Source organism: Sporothrix schenckii, assembly GCF_000961545.1.
Source record: "Sporothrix schenckii 1099-18 chromosome Unknown Cont38, whole genome shotgun sequence".
Lineage (NCBI taxonomy): Eukaryota > Fungi > Ascomycota > Sordariomycetes > Ophiostomatales > Ophiostomataceae > Sporothrix > Sporothrix schenckii.
Genome location: NW_015971139.1, coordinates 1,828,948 through 1,842,372, shown reverse-complemented (window position 1 = coordinate 1,842,372; position 13,425 = coordinate 1,828,948). Strand labels below are relative to the sequence as shown.

General features: G+C 53.3%; 3 protein-coding genes across 3 annotated transcripts; 1 reads left to right on the top strand and 2 right to left on the bottom strand.

Annotated features, from left to right (window-relative positions):
- Nucleotides 1-2,125: 2,125 nt before the first annotated feature.
- On the bottom strand, nucleotides 2,126-2,329 carry SPSK_11043 (uncharacterized protein; the record flags this gene model as incomplete). Its single annotated transcript, XM_016737262.1, has 1 exon — nucleotides 2,126-2,329. One exon carries the CDS (start codon nucleotides 2,327-2,329, stop codon nucleotides 2,126-2,128), a length of 204 nt encoding a protein of 67 aa, XP_016592314.1.
- A 6,046-nt stretch (nucleotides 2,330-8,375) lies between these two features.
- Nucleotides 8,376-10,284, top strand: SPSK_06098 (upf0016 domain protein; the record flags this gene model as incomplete). The annotated part of the gene is made up of 2 exons (XM_016732805.1): nucleotides 8,376-9,170; nucleotides 9,253-10,284. The coding sequence occupies 2 exons, from the start codon at nucleotides 8,376-8,378 to the stop codon at nucleotides 10,282-10,284; spliced, it is 1,827 nt and encodes a 608-aa protein (XP_016592313.1).
- An 803-nt stretch (nucleotides 10,285-11,087) lies between these two features.
- On the bottom strand, nucleotides 11,088-11,695 carry SPSK_06637 (uncharacterized protein; the record flags this gene model as incomplete). Its single annotated transcript, XM_016733338.1, has 2 exons — nucleotides 11,088-11,511; nucleotides 11,580-11,695. 2 exons carry the CDS (start codon nucleotides 11,693-11,695, stop codon nucleotides 11,088-11,090), a joined length of 540 nt encoding a protein of 179 aa, XP_016592312.1.
- Between the last annotated feature and the right edge of the window lie 1,730 nt (nucleotides 11,696-13,425).

Below are 13,425 nucleotides of genomic sequence, written 5' to 3'. Positions count from 1 at the left end.
GTCTGCTATTGCTTGTTCTGCCGCCACATTTGCGTCGCCCACTGGGTTTGTCACGGCTTCGCACTCTGTACGTTGCGCATTCTAAGTCGGTTTTTTTTTTTTTCTTTCTTCTTTTCTGTTCTGCCCGTTCGCTATGAACTTGAGCTTGAATCATGGTCTGTATGGTTCTCTCACCACAATCCTGTAAAGGCCACTGGCCTCCACGCATTCATGTAACGCCGGCAAAGGCTCGAGCTACACCAGTTGCCCAAGAGGGGGCACACTCATCCGTTTTATTTCATCTGCAAGTCCGCTGCGAGGATAGTTCGCAAAAGTTTATTGATTACTCCTGATGCAGGAAAACAAATGGAATCTTATTCTTACACCCAAAGATAAAAGTTGACACGATCGTGCCCTTTTGATCGGATCGTAGTCTTTATGCAACGTTGGCCGCCGAACAGAGTTAAAGAAGCATTGCCAATCTCCACAGTGTTGTCATTCGTGGTATCTTATCCCCCAATGCAGATACAGTGCGACGGCGACACAAACTATGTGCCAATGTCAGCTGTCACTTTTGCCGTTTTGCACTTTCAACATTTTTGTCTTATGTCTAATTCTGCTGCTCTCTTATCCCACTCCATTTGTCATGCGCTCCTCGCTCTGTTCCATAGCAACCCCCACTAATGTAACCACAACCGTTTTTTGTTGTTGTCCGTTTGTCAAACTCGACATGCCGTACACCCACTGTCCCATTCTCTCTGTGGTCCACGAAACACGGGACCCTGCAGGTTTTTGCCTTTTTTGACGTATTCAGCACAAAGTATGGAGCATGGTTCTTGGCGCGGCTTGCTTTTGCGTGGAATGGGTGATGAGGGAGGATTGTGCGTTTGTGTGTGTTGATGGAGACACAATAGCAAAGTCCACCTAGCATGATTCTGACTTGAATGAGGGCCTGGCCTCGACCTAGAACTAGACCTAGACCTAGAGACCTAGCTAGACCTAGACCCCTTACCCTGTTCTCACTTCGCCCTCAACTCAACTCTGGCCTCCAAGAACGAGCAGGGGGCGATCACCCATTTGTGGGACGGCCCGCTCAAAATAAATAGCTGTTTGCGTAATGATCGCCTACTAACTATTGGTCTCCCGCCTTTGGTTCCAGCGCACCAATTTAGCTTCTGTCTTAATGGATCTAGGCCTAGCGAGCTGGCTATGGTACAATAGTCAAGTGGCTACGGTAGCCAAGGAGAAGAGAGGACTAGGGGAAGCCAGCAATCAGTACATGGCACGAGGAGGTACACACTGACGAAAAGGCAGACTTGTGATAGCCGTCAATAGGTTATTAGACTAGAGATTATTGCCATGGGAGCCGAAAGGGTCGCCGTTGTGTTGTGGCAACAGAGAAGCAAATCGAAACAAAAAGGTTGAGAGAAGGAGAAAGTGAATGGAAATTGAGAGAGAAAAGGCCCATAGCGCTCGGTGGTCGAAAAAGTCCACAAAACTTTTTAAAGCAAAACCTGCCTGCCCGCCCAAGTTCCCGACTTTGTCCCTTTTTCAATGTCCCCTTTTTGCAAACCGAATTGCAATCGCTGCAAAGAAAAGGAAAGAAAAGCACATAAGAAAAACAAAACCATTTGGTTCGCAATAATCCCGTCCATGATCCTTCCCTGGTCATAAAAGCATAGAGTTGAGGTATATCGCCAACAGCCCTGGTCCTCAAAAGACGGGGCAGTGCTGGGAAGCCCAAACATTCTGGCGCAGAATCGCAAAAAAAAAAAACCCTGTCAAGCTTGAAAACAATATCCGGTCCGAAAAACCACAGATAGCGAAACAAAAGAAAAGGTCGTGGCCCTAGATGGAAAAGAGAAGGAGACGAAAAAAAACGGAACAAGAGATAAACAAAGGAAATAAGACCACAGGGTGGCTCTGACGTGTCAAAGTGATATGTCAGTCGCACCGGTCCGTCGGGGTTTGCATGGATTTTGCTGGCTGCTGTTCCTCCCCAAGTGCGACTTGTTAGAAAAACAACAGCCGAGCTCCCGATTCTTCAGCGGTCCGCCCGAGCATCGGAGTAGGGTCTTCCCCATGCCGATTCATGGTCCCTGGTCCGTTCCGAGGTTTGCTTTTCATCGGGGTGGCCGTCCATGGCCTACTTTTTTCCAGTCTGGCCCGACGACGTCGTGTACGCAGAGGACTTCTCCGAGAACGTGTGGGACGTGTCAGTGCTGCTGGTGCCGGAGCCGGAACCAGAGCCGGAGCTGCTGCTCGAGCCGGTCTGGCCCTTCTTCGAGGCAGCCTTGTCGACAATGCTCTGTGCAGAGACTTGGTAGAAAGCGTGGAACTGAGACTCCATGGTGAGCTGCTGTCGGTCGTGATGGTTTGTCTCGACAATGCTAAGAACGGAGGGGGGGAAAGCGCAGAGTTGAAGCCGCGAGTCGACGGTAGGAGGCAAAAGACGTGTGGTTTTTGAATTGTGAGTCTGTCGACTGTCGACTATTGAATCGAATTAGAAGTCGTGCTTTCGCGTGCTGAGGCAAAGCAGTAGAGAAGAGGAAGGCGATTGGCATTGACGTACAGTGAGATAGGAAGTAGGTTAGTGTGCAGTGTGGTAATGCAGCTCTAGCTTGGTTGGAAAGGTGCAGATCTGGTTGAGGATGTAAGAGGAAGAGGGAGAGAGGAAGAGGAAATTTTTGGTCCGAGTCGAATTGAATTTATTTATGTGTACCTGCAAACGAACGAAGATGTGAAGACGAGAGTGAAAAGGAAGGAGCGAATGGAGAAAAAGAGGAAGGAGCAATGGAGGACGGCGGATTTGTTTCTGCAAGAGTAACGAGGGCAAGAGCAATGGACGATTGAGAGCAAAGCAACTGACGCTGGTGCGTTACCAGGCCACCACCCTCTTTCCTCTTTCCCAATGCATGGCGCACCTCCAACGAGAGTCCCAGCCGCAGACGCTTTATTTATTTATTTTGTTATGTTCTTATGTCGTCACTCCATTGGGCTAGATGCGTCTCGGGGCTGTCTGAGCAATGGCCTCGAACAACGACGGTTCCCAACGAGCTCTGCCAACGCAGCGTTTCTCGACAACCAGCAAGTACCTTTGTACCTTGTGGAACACAGGGCTAGAACCAAAGAATGGGGACATTTCTACGGAATATTGTCGAGAAACACGTCCCAGACACGGCAGACTTGACTGCTGTCCAGTCGGCAGAAAGTACATCGTGTTACGACGTACAGAGTGCCTGGACAGCTCGTCCGTCGAACAACCTTTGCAGACACACATACTCGCACACGTAGACTCGCGCAGACAGACACACACACACAGTCGTGCAGCTTGCTGCACGTCTCCACAGAACACAACACACACTGGCACCCATGGTTGCACACACAGGGCCGCAGAGCACGCACTCGTGCAAATGCACACATGCACACCCACCTCTCTGACGCTGGTTCGTCAGGCCAGGCCCTGGATTGCTCGTGTCCCACCACCCCTTCCTGTCGCCAACCCCACCCGGCCGACTCTTCAGGCCGCTCGGCTCGTCAGCCCAGCCGTGAATACATCCGAGTGCGCTGATGTTGGAGACGTCCGGTTTGCGGGTGGATTTGTCTGCCTGCCACGGCGAACATGCGTCGGCTTTTGACCCATACTTTGAACCGACTGTTTACTGACGTTGCCTCGATCTTTTTTTCCAGAGAAAACGTACTCGCACATTGACTTTGCAGAGCTCCGCAGACGACATATTTTGAACAAGCAAAAGGCCTTACTACGGGGTCTTGGTCCGGGTCTACAGACTCTGGCCGTGGCGAACAGACAGAAGCAGCAAAGCAACTCCTCAGCAACGAAATGGAGCCCCAGAATGTTGAATTGTGGCTTTTGGAAGGAGCAAAAGAGGGACGAGGAACCGAAGAACGACACAGAGAAGAGGGGAACAGCAGGGGTCAATGGAGGTAAGTGGGGGAGGGACGGAAAAGAGTGGAGGGGAAGGACAGATGATGGGACCAGGGGTGCAAAACGATGTTGCAAGGACGCACGAAAAGAACGAACGAAAAACATACATAAGTTGCAGACGATGCGGACGATGCAGGCGATGCAGGCAATGCAGGCGATGCAGGCGATGCAGATGGTGCAGAAGGTGCAGGAGACCTCTCACTCTCTTGCCTTCTTGTTGGTCGCGGCAAGGCGGGCGGGACAGAAACCATAACGCAGAAGAAGGCGATGGCTGCATTTGCTAGTTGGTTGCGATAACCCTCAGCAACTGCACATCAGACAGGGAAACCCACGGCACGGACAATGTGCATTGGCTATTTCGAACGGCGACTAGATGCAACAAAGGCTGAGAAGCATCCAATGGCATGAGGCCAAGGACGTTGTGAGGGCAAAAATGACAAGAAAATCCTCCCAGGGACAGCAACGAGATACGCAACGGTCCGACGACGGAGCAAATGGAGTGAGGGGAAACGCCGAAGAAGACAAATACTGGCCACTCAGCGGTCCGTCAAATTGAGGCTCTAGGCGGACGGTAATGGTTTATATTGAGAAGGGACGAAGCGAGACGGGAACTTTCTGGTTTGGGGAATCGTGGAGTCCTGGGTTCCGGACGGCCCCAGAGTAATCAATGCCGTCAACGCAATAAACTTGCGGCGTACTTTCTGCGGGCATGACGATGATAACAAGATTCCTGCGCGTCTCCTGCCTGGTTTGTTGCTTTGACTCTTTTGTATTATATAAAATGTACAATGTATAATTCCAATGACCGAATGCCTTTTGTCTTTGTCTTCATTCTGTAGTGTGATCCATCGGCAGCACATAGCAGTCCCAAACGATCTCCATGCCGTACGGCATTCGACATACTCCGTATCACATCTTGGTCCTAGGCCAGGACGCCTTTGTACGCCCAATATTGTCTTGCGAAGAAAAAGAAGGTGAAAGTGAATGAGAGTTTGGTGCTTGGCCGTCAAAAAGTGTAGCTCCAAAACAGTAGCTCAGTAGCTCAGTAGCTCAGTAGCTTAATGCGCAAGTACTCTGTATTACTCTGCGGAGACTAACGATATGAACAAAGTGCGCCAATCTCGGAACGGGCAGCGCGGACAAGGACGATCGTTGCAGTAGGACCTGCTATGGATTGCGCCACTTTGCTCTTATCTTGTGTGGGCTTGTAGAGGGATTGATCACGGCCAGAAGACTGTTGTGCTCTTTTCGTACGGAAAGTGGCTATATCCTGTCCCGCCCACGCTCCAATGCAGCTTGCTAAATCCGGTCGTCCTTTGTGTAGGATCGCTCTGTCGAGTACATGAGGAAGACAACAAACTCTGACACCCTTTTGCCAACGGGGTTGTCAGCTTTGCGGCCAATTCACCGATCTGGGCCTGGAGCGAGCCCGTCCAGAAAGAAAGCTGCGGTGGCATCCCCGTCTGTCTCTCTCTCTTGTCACGTTTTGTTCTCTCGGCAAGCTTGGCAGGGCTGGTTGAAAACGCTCTTAAAAGGGTTCTCTCAAGGTCGCTGGTTGTTCAATCAAGAGCCCCAACAACTTGCTTGTGGAGTCTGACGATCCATCGTCAGTTTGCGCATGTGTGTGTATTTCGCGCGCATGTCGAGGCTGCGGAGAGCAAAATATTAAACGGCCGTTTTTTTCGAATTTATCACTTTGTGCCGAATAAGACGAGCGTACATTGTAACGGGACGACGACTTGACCCCGAATGAGGTGGAGCTTGCAAGTCGTACCTGCAGGTACATCGTACGACGAACAGGTATCTTACATGCTTTCCGCTGGCATGGACGAGGGACGGTGGCAGCAGTTCATCCAAATTCCGTGCATGCAGATGTGCAAGATTTGATGGAACAGTTGGACACACGACACATGAGACTCAACTCTGCACTCCGTACTACGGAGTGCTTAATAAGGGCAAGGATTGGCAGGACGACAAAAATAGAAAAGAGAATAAAATTCACAAGGCCACAATGGCCTGGCAGAATGTCGTAGTTAAAATTGCGATGAGGCTAAACCCACAAAACGTCCCGAGATCAGATGCTCCATTCCCCAGTTTTTATCTTCATTCCCCTCTCGAGATTCTTCCCCTGGCAGGTCAGTAGCACGAAGTCTCTGGTCTCTTGTGGTTTGAGCCATGTATTGCAGCTCACTGCCGTAACTGACTCGACAACTCGTGTGACCAAAGCCCCAGACCTACGTCGTACTTTCGTCGTTTGTTCACATGCAGGACCAGACGAGGGCCCCTGGCCGACGCTGCACTGGGAATGCCCCATTGCAATTCCAACGTGCAGAATTGGAGAAGCAATGGAAGATTGGGAAACATGGGGAATTTCATCGTGGATACGACGCGGGCAGTGCTGCGCCCAGATTAATTTTAAATTGATGTTCCCTTGGTCAGAACCCATGCCAAGGGTAAAATAGCATGCTGTGTCCAAGATGTTCAGGCTCGTTCGGACGCGGCCTCGGCGACGTATTTAATACACCGCCGTAATTGGCAACATGCCACCTGCAGCATTTATTACTCCGCAGCGTTGTCCAAAAGCAAGCTTTGGGGTTCATGCCATGTCGCATTATGGTAGAGGACTCCTTCGAAGGAACAAGCGAGCCGCTGTGATCATACCCGTTGCACGACTTACAGCATACGACATACAGCCATGGCAATGACGACGTACAGCACAAGTCGCTGAGTAATACAGGCGATGGCAAGAAGTTGTGATGGTCTTTCGACAAGAAAGACAGAAACACAGAAACACAAAAAGTCCCCCATCGCGTACTCCCAACAACTCGTAACGTCGCGATGTGAGACTGTCGGGGCCAAGAATCTGAGGTGGTCCAGTAAACGGCCACGAAAAAGGGGTAAGACAGGAGAAAGGGGCAACACGAGATCTAGACCAACTTTTGATGGGTTATGTGCAATGCACACAGACCGATACACCCACAGACGGGAGGCCAAAGCTGTGCACATATCCATCCACTTGCAGCGTATGACGTACGCCAAAGGGCAACGAATTTGTTGGTGCAAAATGTGATTGCAATATTTGGCCTTGCGCTCCTCCCTGCGTCCAGGGGGCAAAGCTCACCAACGACAGGCTGGACACCCAGGCAAGAGTGCAATTCCAAAGGCCAATCATGCGTTGCAAGAAACCATATATTGCAGACTAATTCGACGACGAGTTGAGAAAAGAAATATGTCGGGGAGGAACTGCCAGAATTGGCATTATAACATAGACTGGACGTGACATCAAGGTATGCGCAACGAACTGCGTACAGCGTGTCAATTAGTGATGCCCATCCACCACCGCCTGTCTGGTCATTCCCAAGGAGCCATCGACGGGCTCGACGGACTGCATTCTTGCATGCCCCAAGCGACCATTATCGCCACAATCGTCCCTGGCATCCATCTCCGTGGTGGCTTCATAGCTTGCACGCGCGTCTTCTCACAGTCCTCGTCTGACAGGCCTCGTTTGACACGCCTGTGCCTCCGCCAGAGTGGACAGAAGTAGACAAGGTCTTGAACAGTTTTTTTGGAGCATTTCTTGCTTCTTACAACAGGCCAACAGCGCAGCGCTGACGGAGACCCTCCCTAGGAGTTGCACCTGCCGTTTCTTGTGTCCCTGGCTCTTGCCGTTCTTTCCCACCCTTAAACTTTTTTTTAGGTACCAGGCCCACTGTAACGGATCCACCTCCGCTAAAGCTGCCCCCCAGTTTCCCTTTCCTTTCCCTCTCTTTTCTGTGCTCTTGCCCAAAGGGGGAAAAGAGACGCGTTTTCCACGCACAACGCAAAAGAGGAACCAACTCCCTGTCGTCACCCGGCTTTTCTCTCCCCTTCTTTTGCGTCTCCTATTTCCGATCAACCTTTTTTCTCATTCTCTCCATCGCCGTTTCGTCGTTCGTCGGCAGCAATCGAATCCCTCTTCCACTTTGCAGACTTTCTAGAGCGTTTTTCTGTCTTGTTGGCTCAATTGCGTGCCTTTTCGACATTCGGTACCCCCATTCCGTCCCTCCTCTGTCACTACATCGCCACAACGCAAAACTCGACTTGGCCTGCTCTCGGCTGTCCCTCTCTGCCTCTCCTTTCGCTGTGCGGCGCAAGCACCGAATCCAGGCGTCTTGTCACTTTGCGCTTTTCGCCAAGAACAAGAACGACCAACGACTTTGGTCTTTCGTCATCCCCAACCCGAATAGACGTTACTGTTCGATCGAATTGCCATTTTTCGTCGTTCGAACGAGACGGTCGACCATACGAGGCATTTCACAAAGCGAGCCCTTTTTCGGTCTCGTACACGGCTACTCGAAGCGTTTGTCTGCTCCTGGCCATCGTCAGCGGCAGCATTTGATCCAGAACAAACCGCCTCCCTTTCAATTCCTTGCGCATCCTTACAACGTCCCCTCCCTCTCTATCCAACGTAATGTCTTCTCTACACAACGCCTCCTCGGCGCATCCCCCATCACGGACCTCCCAACACGTTTCCGCCCATCGTGTCTCGTCATCTCGACGGCGGCGCGCACTCGCCCTTGCCATCCTCCCTTTGCTCGTCGCACCATCATTTGCCGCTGCTGTCGGCGTCGCTGATGCGAAGCCCGTGGCGGCCGTCGATCCTGTCGGCACGGCAGCGGACGCCGTCGCCGCTGCCGATGCCGTCGTCGGCAGCCTCTCCGCATCGGGCGCTGCTGCTGTTCTCGAGGCGGCTGTGAGCCCTGGTGCTGCTGCGGCTGCGGGCGCCGGTGTCGCGGCCCCGGCCGCTGGTGCTGCTGGTGCCGCTGGTGGCGCCAAGAAGGCCGATGCGGCGACCGCCCCGAAAGAGGTCCCGTTTGATGGCAAGGACGGCCGGCCGCACGAAGGCCCCTTTGTTGAGATTGACAACACGCGCAAGTCGGACAGCGAAAAGACCTCTGTGTACATTGACGGCAAGAAGGTGCCCGAGAGCAACGACGGCGTCATGGACGACAAGAACCGGGTGGCTCCCAAGCACGGCACGACGGGCATGACGGGCGGTGTGTCCGAAAAGGACAAGCAGCGCAAGGCCAAGGAGGGCCAGACCGGCGAGCGTGTCGAGAACACGCCCGAAACGCCCAAGGAGGTGCCGGCGCTCCCGCACCACGAAGAGGAGAAGATCCTCGGCCAGGGCCTCGGCAAGGACGGCAAGGACGGCAAGGACGACAAGACCAAGGACGCAGCTGGCAACGACAAGTCCGGATTCGGGGTACGTTTCACTCCCTACGTTTTTTTTTTTTTTTTCAATTCAGGGGCAAGCCTCGTCCAGTAATACTAACCGCTCTGTTTAGAAACCCTCTGATCTTCCCGACAAGACACACGATAAGGCCATCCCCCTCCCCGGCTCCGCCCAGAAGGACCACCTCGACGTCAAAACCCCGGCCGACAAGTCCAAGCTCCCCGCGCGGCCAGCCGGCAACGACGACTCCACTCTGATTCATCCCACGGACTCTTTCCTCCTCTCCCTGACCATGATTCTCTTCTCCGAAGTCGGCGACAAGACCTTCCTCGTGGCCGCCCTGATGGCCATGAAGCACGACCGGGTCGTGGTCTTCACGGCCGCCTTCAGCGCCCTCGTCACCATGACCGTCCTGTCGACGGTGCTCGGCCACGCCGTCCCCGCCCTCATCCCCAAGCGCGTGACCAACTTCCTCGCCGCCGGCCTCTTCCTGGCCTTTGGTGGCAAGCTGCTGCGCGAGGGACTGGCGATGGGCGCCCATGAGGGCGTCAGTGCCGAGATGCAGGAGGTCGAGATGGAGCTGGCCGAAAAGGAGCACTTGGCCCGCGAGAGCGGCCGTCGCAGCAGCCGCGCGGGCACCGGTGGTGTGCTCTCGCCCGACATGCTGGAGATGGGCCTCGGTGGGGCTGGCGCCTCCAACGGACGCCTGCCCCGCTCGCAGTCGCGCTTCTCGACCCCGAACCACAGCGCCTCGTCCTCGCTGTCGCCGCCCCGCGGCCGCGGCAGCTGGGGCGGCTCGGCCAACAGCGGCTTCGCCTCGTCGATGAAGACGCTGGGCAGCGGGCTGTCGAACCTGGCCACGCTGCTGCTGAGCCCCGCCTGGGTGCAGACGTTTGTCATGACCTTTTTGGGCGAGTGGGGCGACCGCAGCCAGATCGCCACGATTGCCATGGCGGCCGGCCAGGACTACTGGTGGGTGACTCTGGGTGCCGTCGTCGGCCACGCCTGCTGCACGAGCGTTGCTGTGCTTGGCGGTCGTGCGCTGGCCGGCCGTGTCAGCATGAAGGTGGTCACGGTGGGCGGTGCCGTCTCCTTCCTCATCTTTGGCGTCATCTACCTCTTTGAGGCCTTCTACAGCGCATAGAGGAGGGGGGGTTGATGACTTGTTGACAAGCACCGTCCACCATTTTTTTTAAAAAAAATAAAAAAATAAAAAAGAAGACGGCTTGCTGATGTCTTGCTTAATGTATCGTCGTTTTCAACGTATTCACGGGTTTTGGGTGTGTGGAACTTACTTTTGTACGGGCTCTCTCTCTCTCTTTCTCTCTCTCTCTGTCTCGCTCTCTATCCTCTCTTCCTATGTCTCTTTCCACTTCCTCTCACTGCATGGACGGAGTTATTGCGTTGTCGGACAACAATGAAACCAGGGTTGCCAATTTCTGTTTTCCCTTCTCTTTGACACTCTTCTGGCCTGTTCATTTCATTTCTGCACCTCTCCTGTGCTCATCTCGTCTTCGTATTTTTTCTTTCTTTTTCATTTCTCTTCATGTCTCTCATTCTACCACCCTTACATGGTTTTAATGTCACAGCTGACTCATACACTTTCTTTCTCATGTCTACCTACCATTGGCGGTTTCCTATTTATGATGTTTGTCTTTTTTGTAATGTAGATGGATAAGGGTCTCGCTTTCGGGTTTGAGCATCTCCCTTTAGAAAACATAGGTTCCTGTCTCAACGACTTTCTTTCCCTGCTACCCGACTCTGACCTCTCTGTTTATTTCCCTTTTCCCATTCCTCTATTCTCGCACGTATTATCTGTAATTTCAATGTAAACGTGGACAGCAAGGCTCGGGGGAAAATACACCACAAGCACGATAACTACACGTCTTCAACCACGGCAGCAGCCAAACGAAGAAATACTATGCCATGATCAATTGAATGTTTGTCCTACCAATGCTTCTCACTGATGGGCACCGTGTTGACGTCCACGCCGTCGCGGAACCAGCGCTCGTCCTCGGCAATCGCCACGTCGTTGCCGCTCATCATGCGCTTCCGCATGCGCCCGTCCGCCGCAAATGTCCAGTCCTCCAGCCCATAGCACCGGTACCACTGTTTCTCGCCGCCCTTGCCCTTGCCGTCGCCCGTGCCGTCGCCCTTGCCGTCCTCGCCTTCCACAAAGTACTCGTACCAGAACTGCACGGCAATGCGGTCGTCGGTAAAGGCAAAGAGCTCCTTGCGCAGGCGGTAGCCGCTCTCGCGCGACCACTTGCCCTCGAGGAACTGGACAATCGCGGCGTGACCCTGGAAAAACGCGTCGCGGTTGCGCCAGATGCAGTCCTCGGTGTAGGCCGGGGCGACAATCGAGGGGTTCCTTTTGCCACCCAGCTTAGCAGGGACACCCCGAACACATTCGAACGCCCCTCATCAAAAGGTACTCACTTTGTATTCCAGGCATCTTGAGCGGCCTTGACCTTTTTTTCTGCCGTTTCGCGCGTAAACGGTGGAAACGGAGGCCGGGCCGGGGCCGGTGCAGCGGTTGGAGCAGACGAGGCCATCCTCCGTACGAAGTATATATTTGCTGTTGCTTTTTGTTGTTTACAGGTGAGACAGGGCGTTGTGTCTCTGTTGCTCAAGCTCTCAAATTGGCCACGTCGTGGCCCTGTTTATATACTTCTCTCATGTCAAGCACGTATCTCCCCGTTCTGAGAATCCCCTCGGTGACGTCTCTTCGGCGTCTGACGGCGAGCTACGACCGTGACTAATCCCGACCAAAGCGCAGCCCAAAGCCGCTGATGGCAAAGGCCGGTCCCACTTTTTACCAGATTAGGCAATTTACGTCGACATCGCAGACACCGCGAGGCAAAATGTAGGAGTTGATCGAATTGAACAAGAACGACGCAGGATTGTTGGCTGTATTTCTTCTCTTACTCGTCGAATACGACGCACAGTCACAATGACTCCGAGACAAGACGTGGAACCGTCAATAGCCACTGACATCATACCGACAGCACAATTTCCTCTGCTGGTTTTGTCGCGAGAATGTCACGTACCAGAAATCAGACAAGCGGCAAGGGCGCACGGGTGGACGCCAGGTTACTTCAAAAGGAACATGTAAGCGCAGACTTGGACGATGCTCGGTCTGTGCATACGTCGTATTGTTTGCGCACAGAGGGCCGAGAGGAACTCTTGTCCTTTTAATAGTCGGCCGCGACGGTCTTGACAGGGATGTTTGTTGCGGTCGGCTTTGTCAAGTGTCTTTCTTTGATTCTTCCTTATTGTTCGGTGATTGCTCTCCCTCTGCACTCTCTTGTAACAAATCGAGCGCCTCTCTACCGCGTCCGTCGCGTATCGGTTCGTTCTGCCTGTCGTTTTCATGCGGTTCGAAACCGGCTATTTCTGGCAGGAAGCTCCAAAAGACCCATACAGATTATTCGGTGGCCGCCCCGGAAGCCAGGCAAATACGATCCTGGAACCTGGATCCTGGAACCTGGCCCTCTGCGGAACTTTTCTTCAGCAGAACCACAAACGAGGGAACAACGGGAAAGGGCCTTGGACGAGACCTTGGTCCAGGTCTCGACAGTTCGGCACGAGGTAAGGGACAGTGCGCCACGTCCTTTCTGCCTTGTCTGCATCGAGAAGCTGCGTCGGTTTGTTTGGATAGTAAGAACCTTTGCATCGACAAGGTGGACTTGCTCGGGTCATCCTCAGGCAGGATACACATACGAAGTGCATTGTTCGCTCCCCGTGCCTGAGCCACATCCACGACAATGCCATTTCGACCATCTTTTTTGACGATTTTCCCTTTCAACCCCGATGGCTGCTCAGCCTGCAGAATCGGTCGGCTGAAGGATCTACTAACCTGCATCGCGTTAAGTGCAGTGGTCCGAGTGCACCTGAATCGCACGGTTCCACTCCGTGGTGCCTTGCCTGAGAGAGCTGTGCAGCGCGACGCGATTGAATACCTCTCTGCCTCTCTACTCTATATGTGTCCTCGTGTCCTACGAGAGGCACCACAGCGCCGGCTCCTTGCTGCAAAAGAAAGGGGGCCAATCTGGCCTGGAGTCTTCCAGAAAGGAGGCATGCACCTGCAGAAGAAACTGCCGGCGTATCTTCCTGCCTCTTGCAATTGTCCGGTTGCACGGGATGTTGTACGATCTGTCGCCAACCGTCTCGAAAAGGGGCCGGCTTACTAGGCAAAAGAGCCGGCGTGGTTGGATATGAGGCGCCGAAAACCAAGAGGAACTGGTCACTGCTGTTGCCCGAGACATCTAGCGACAGTCAGAAG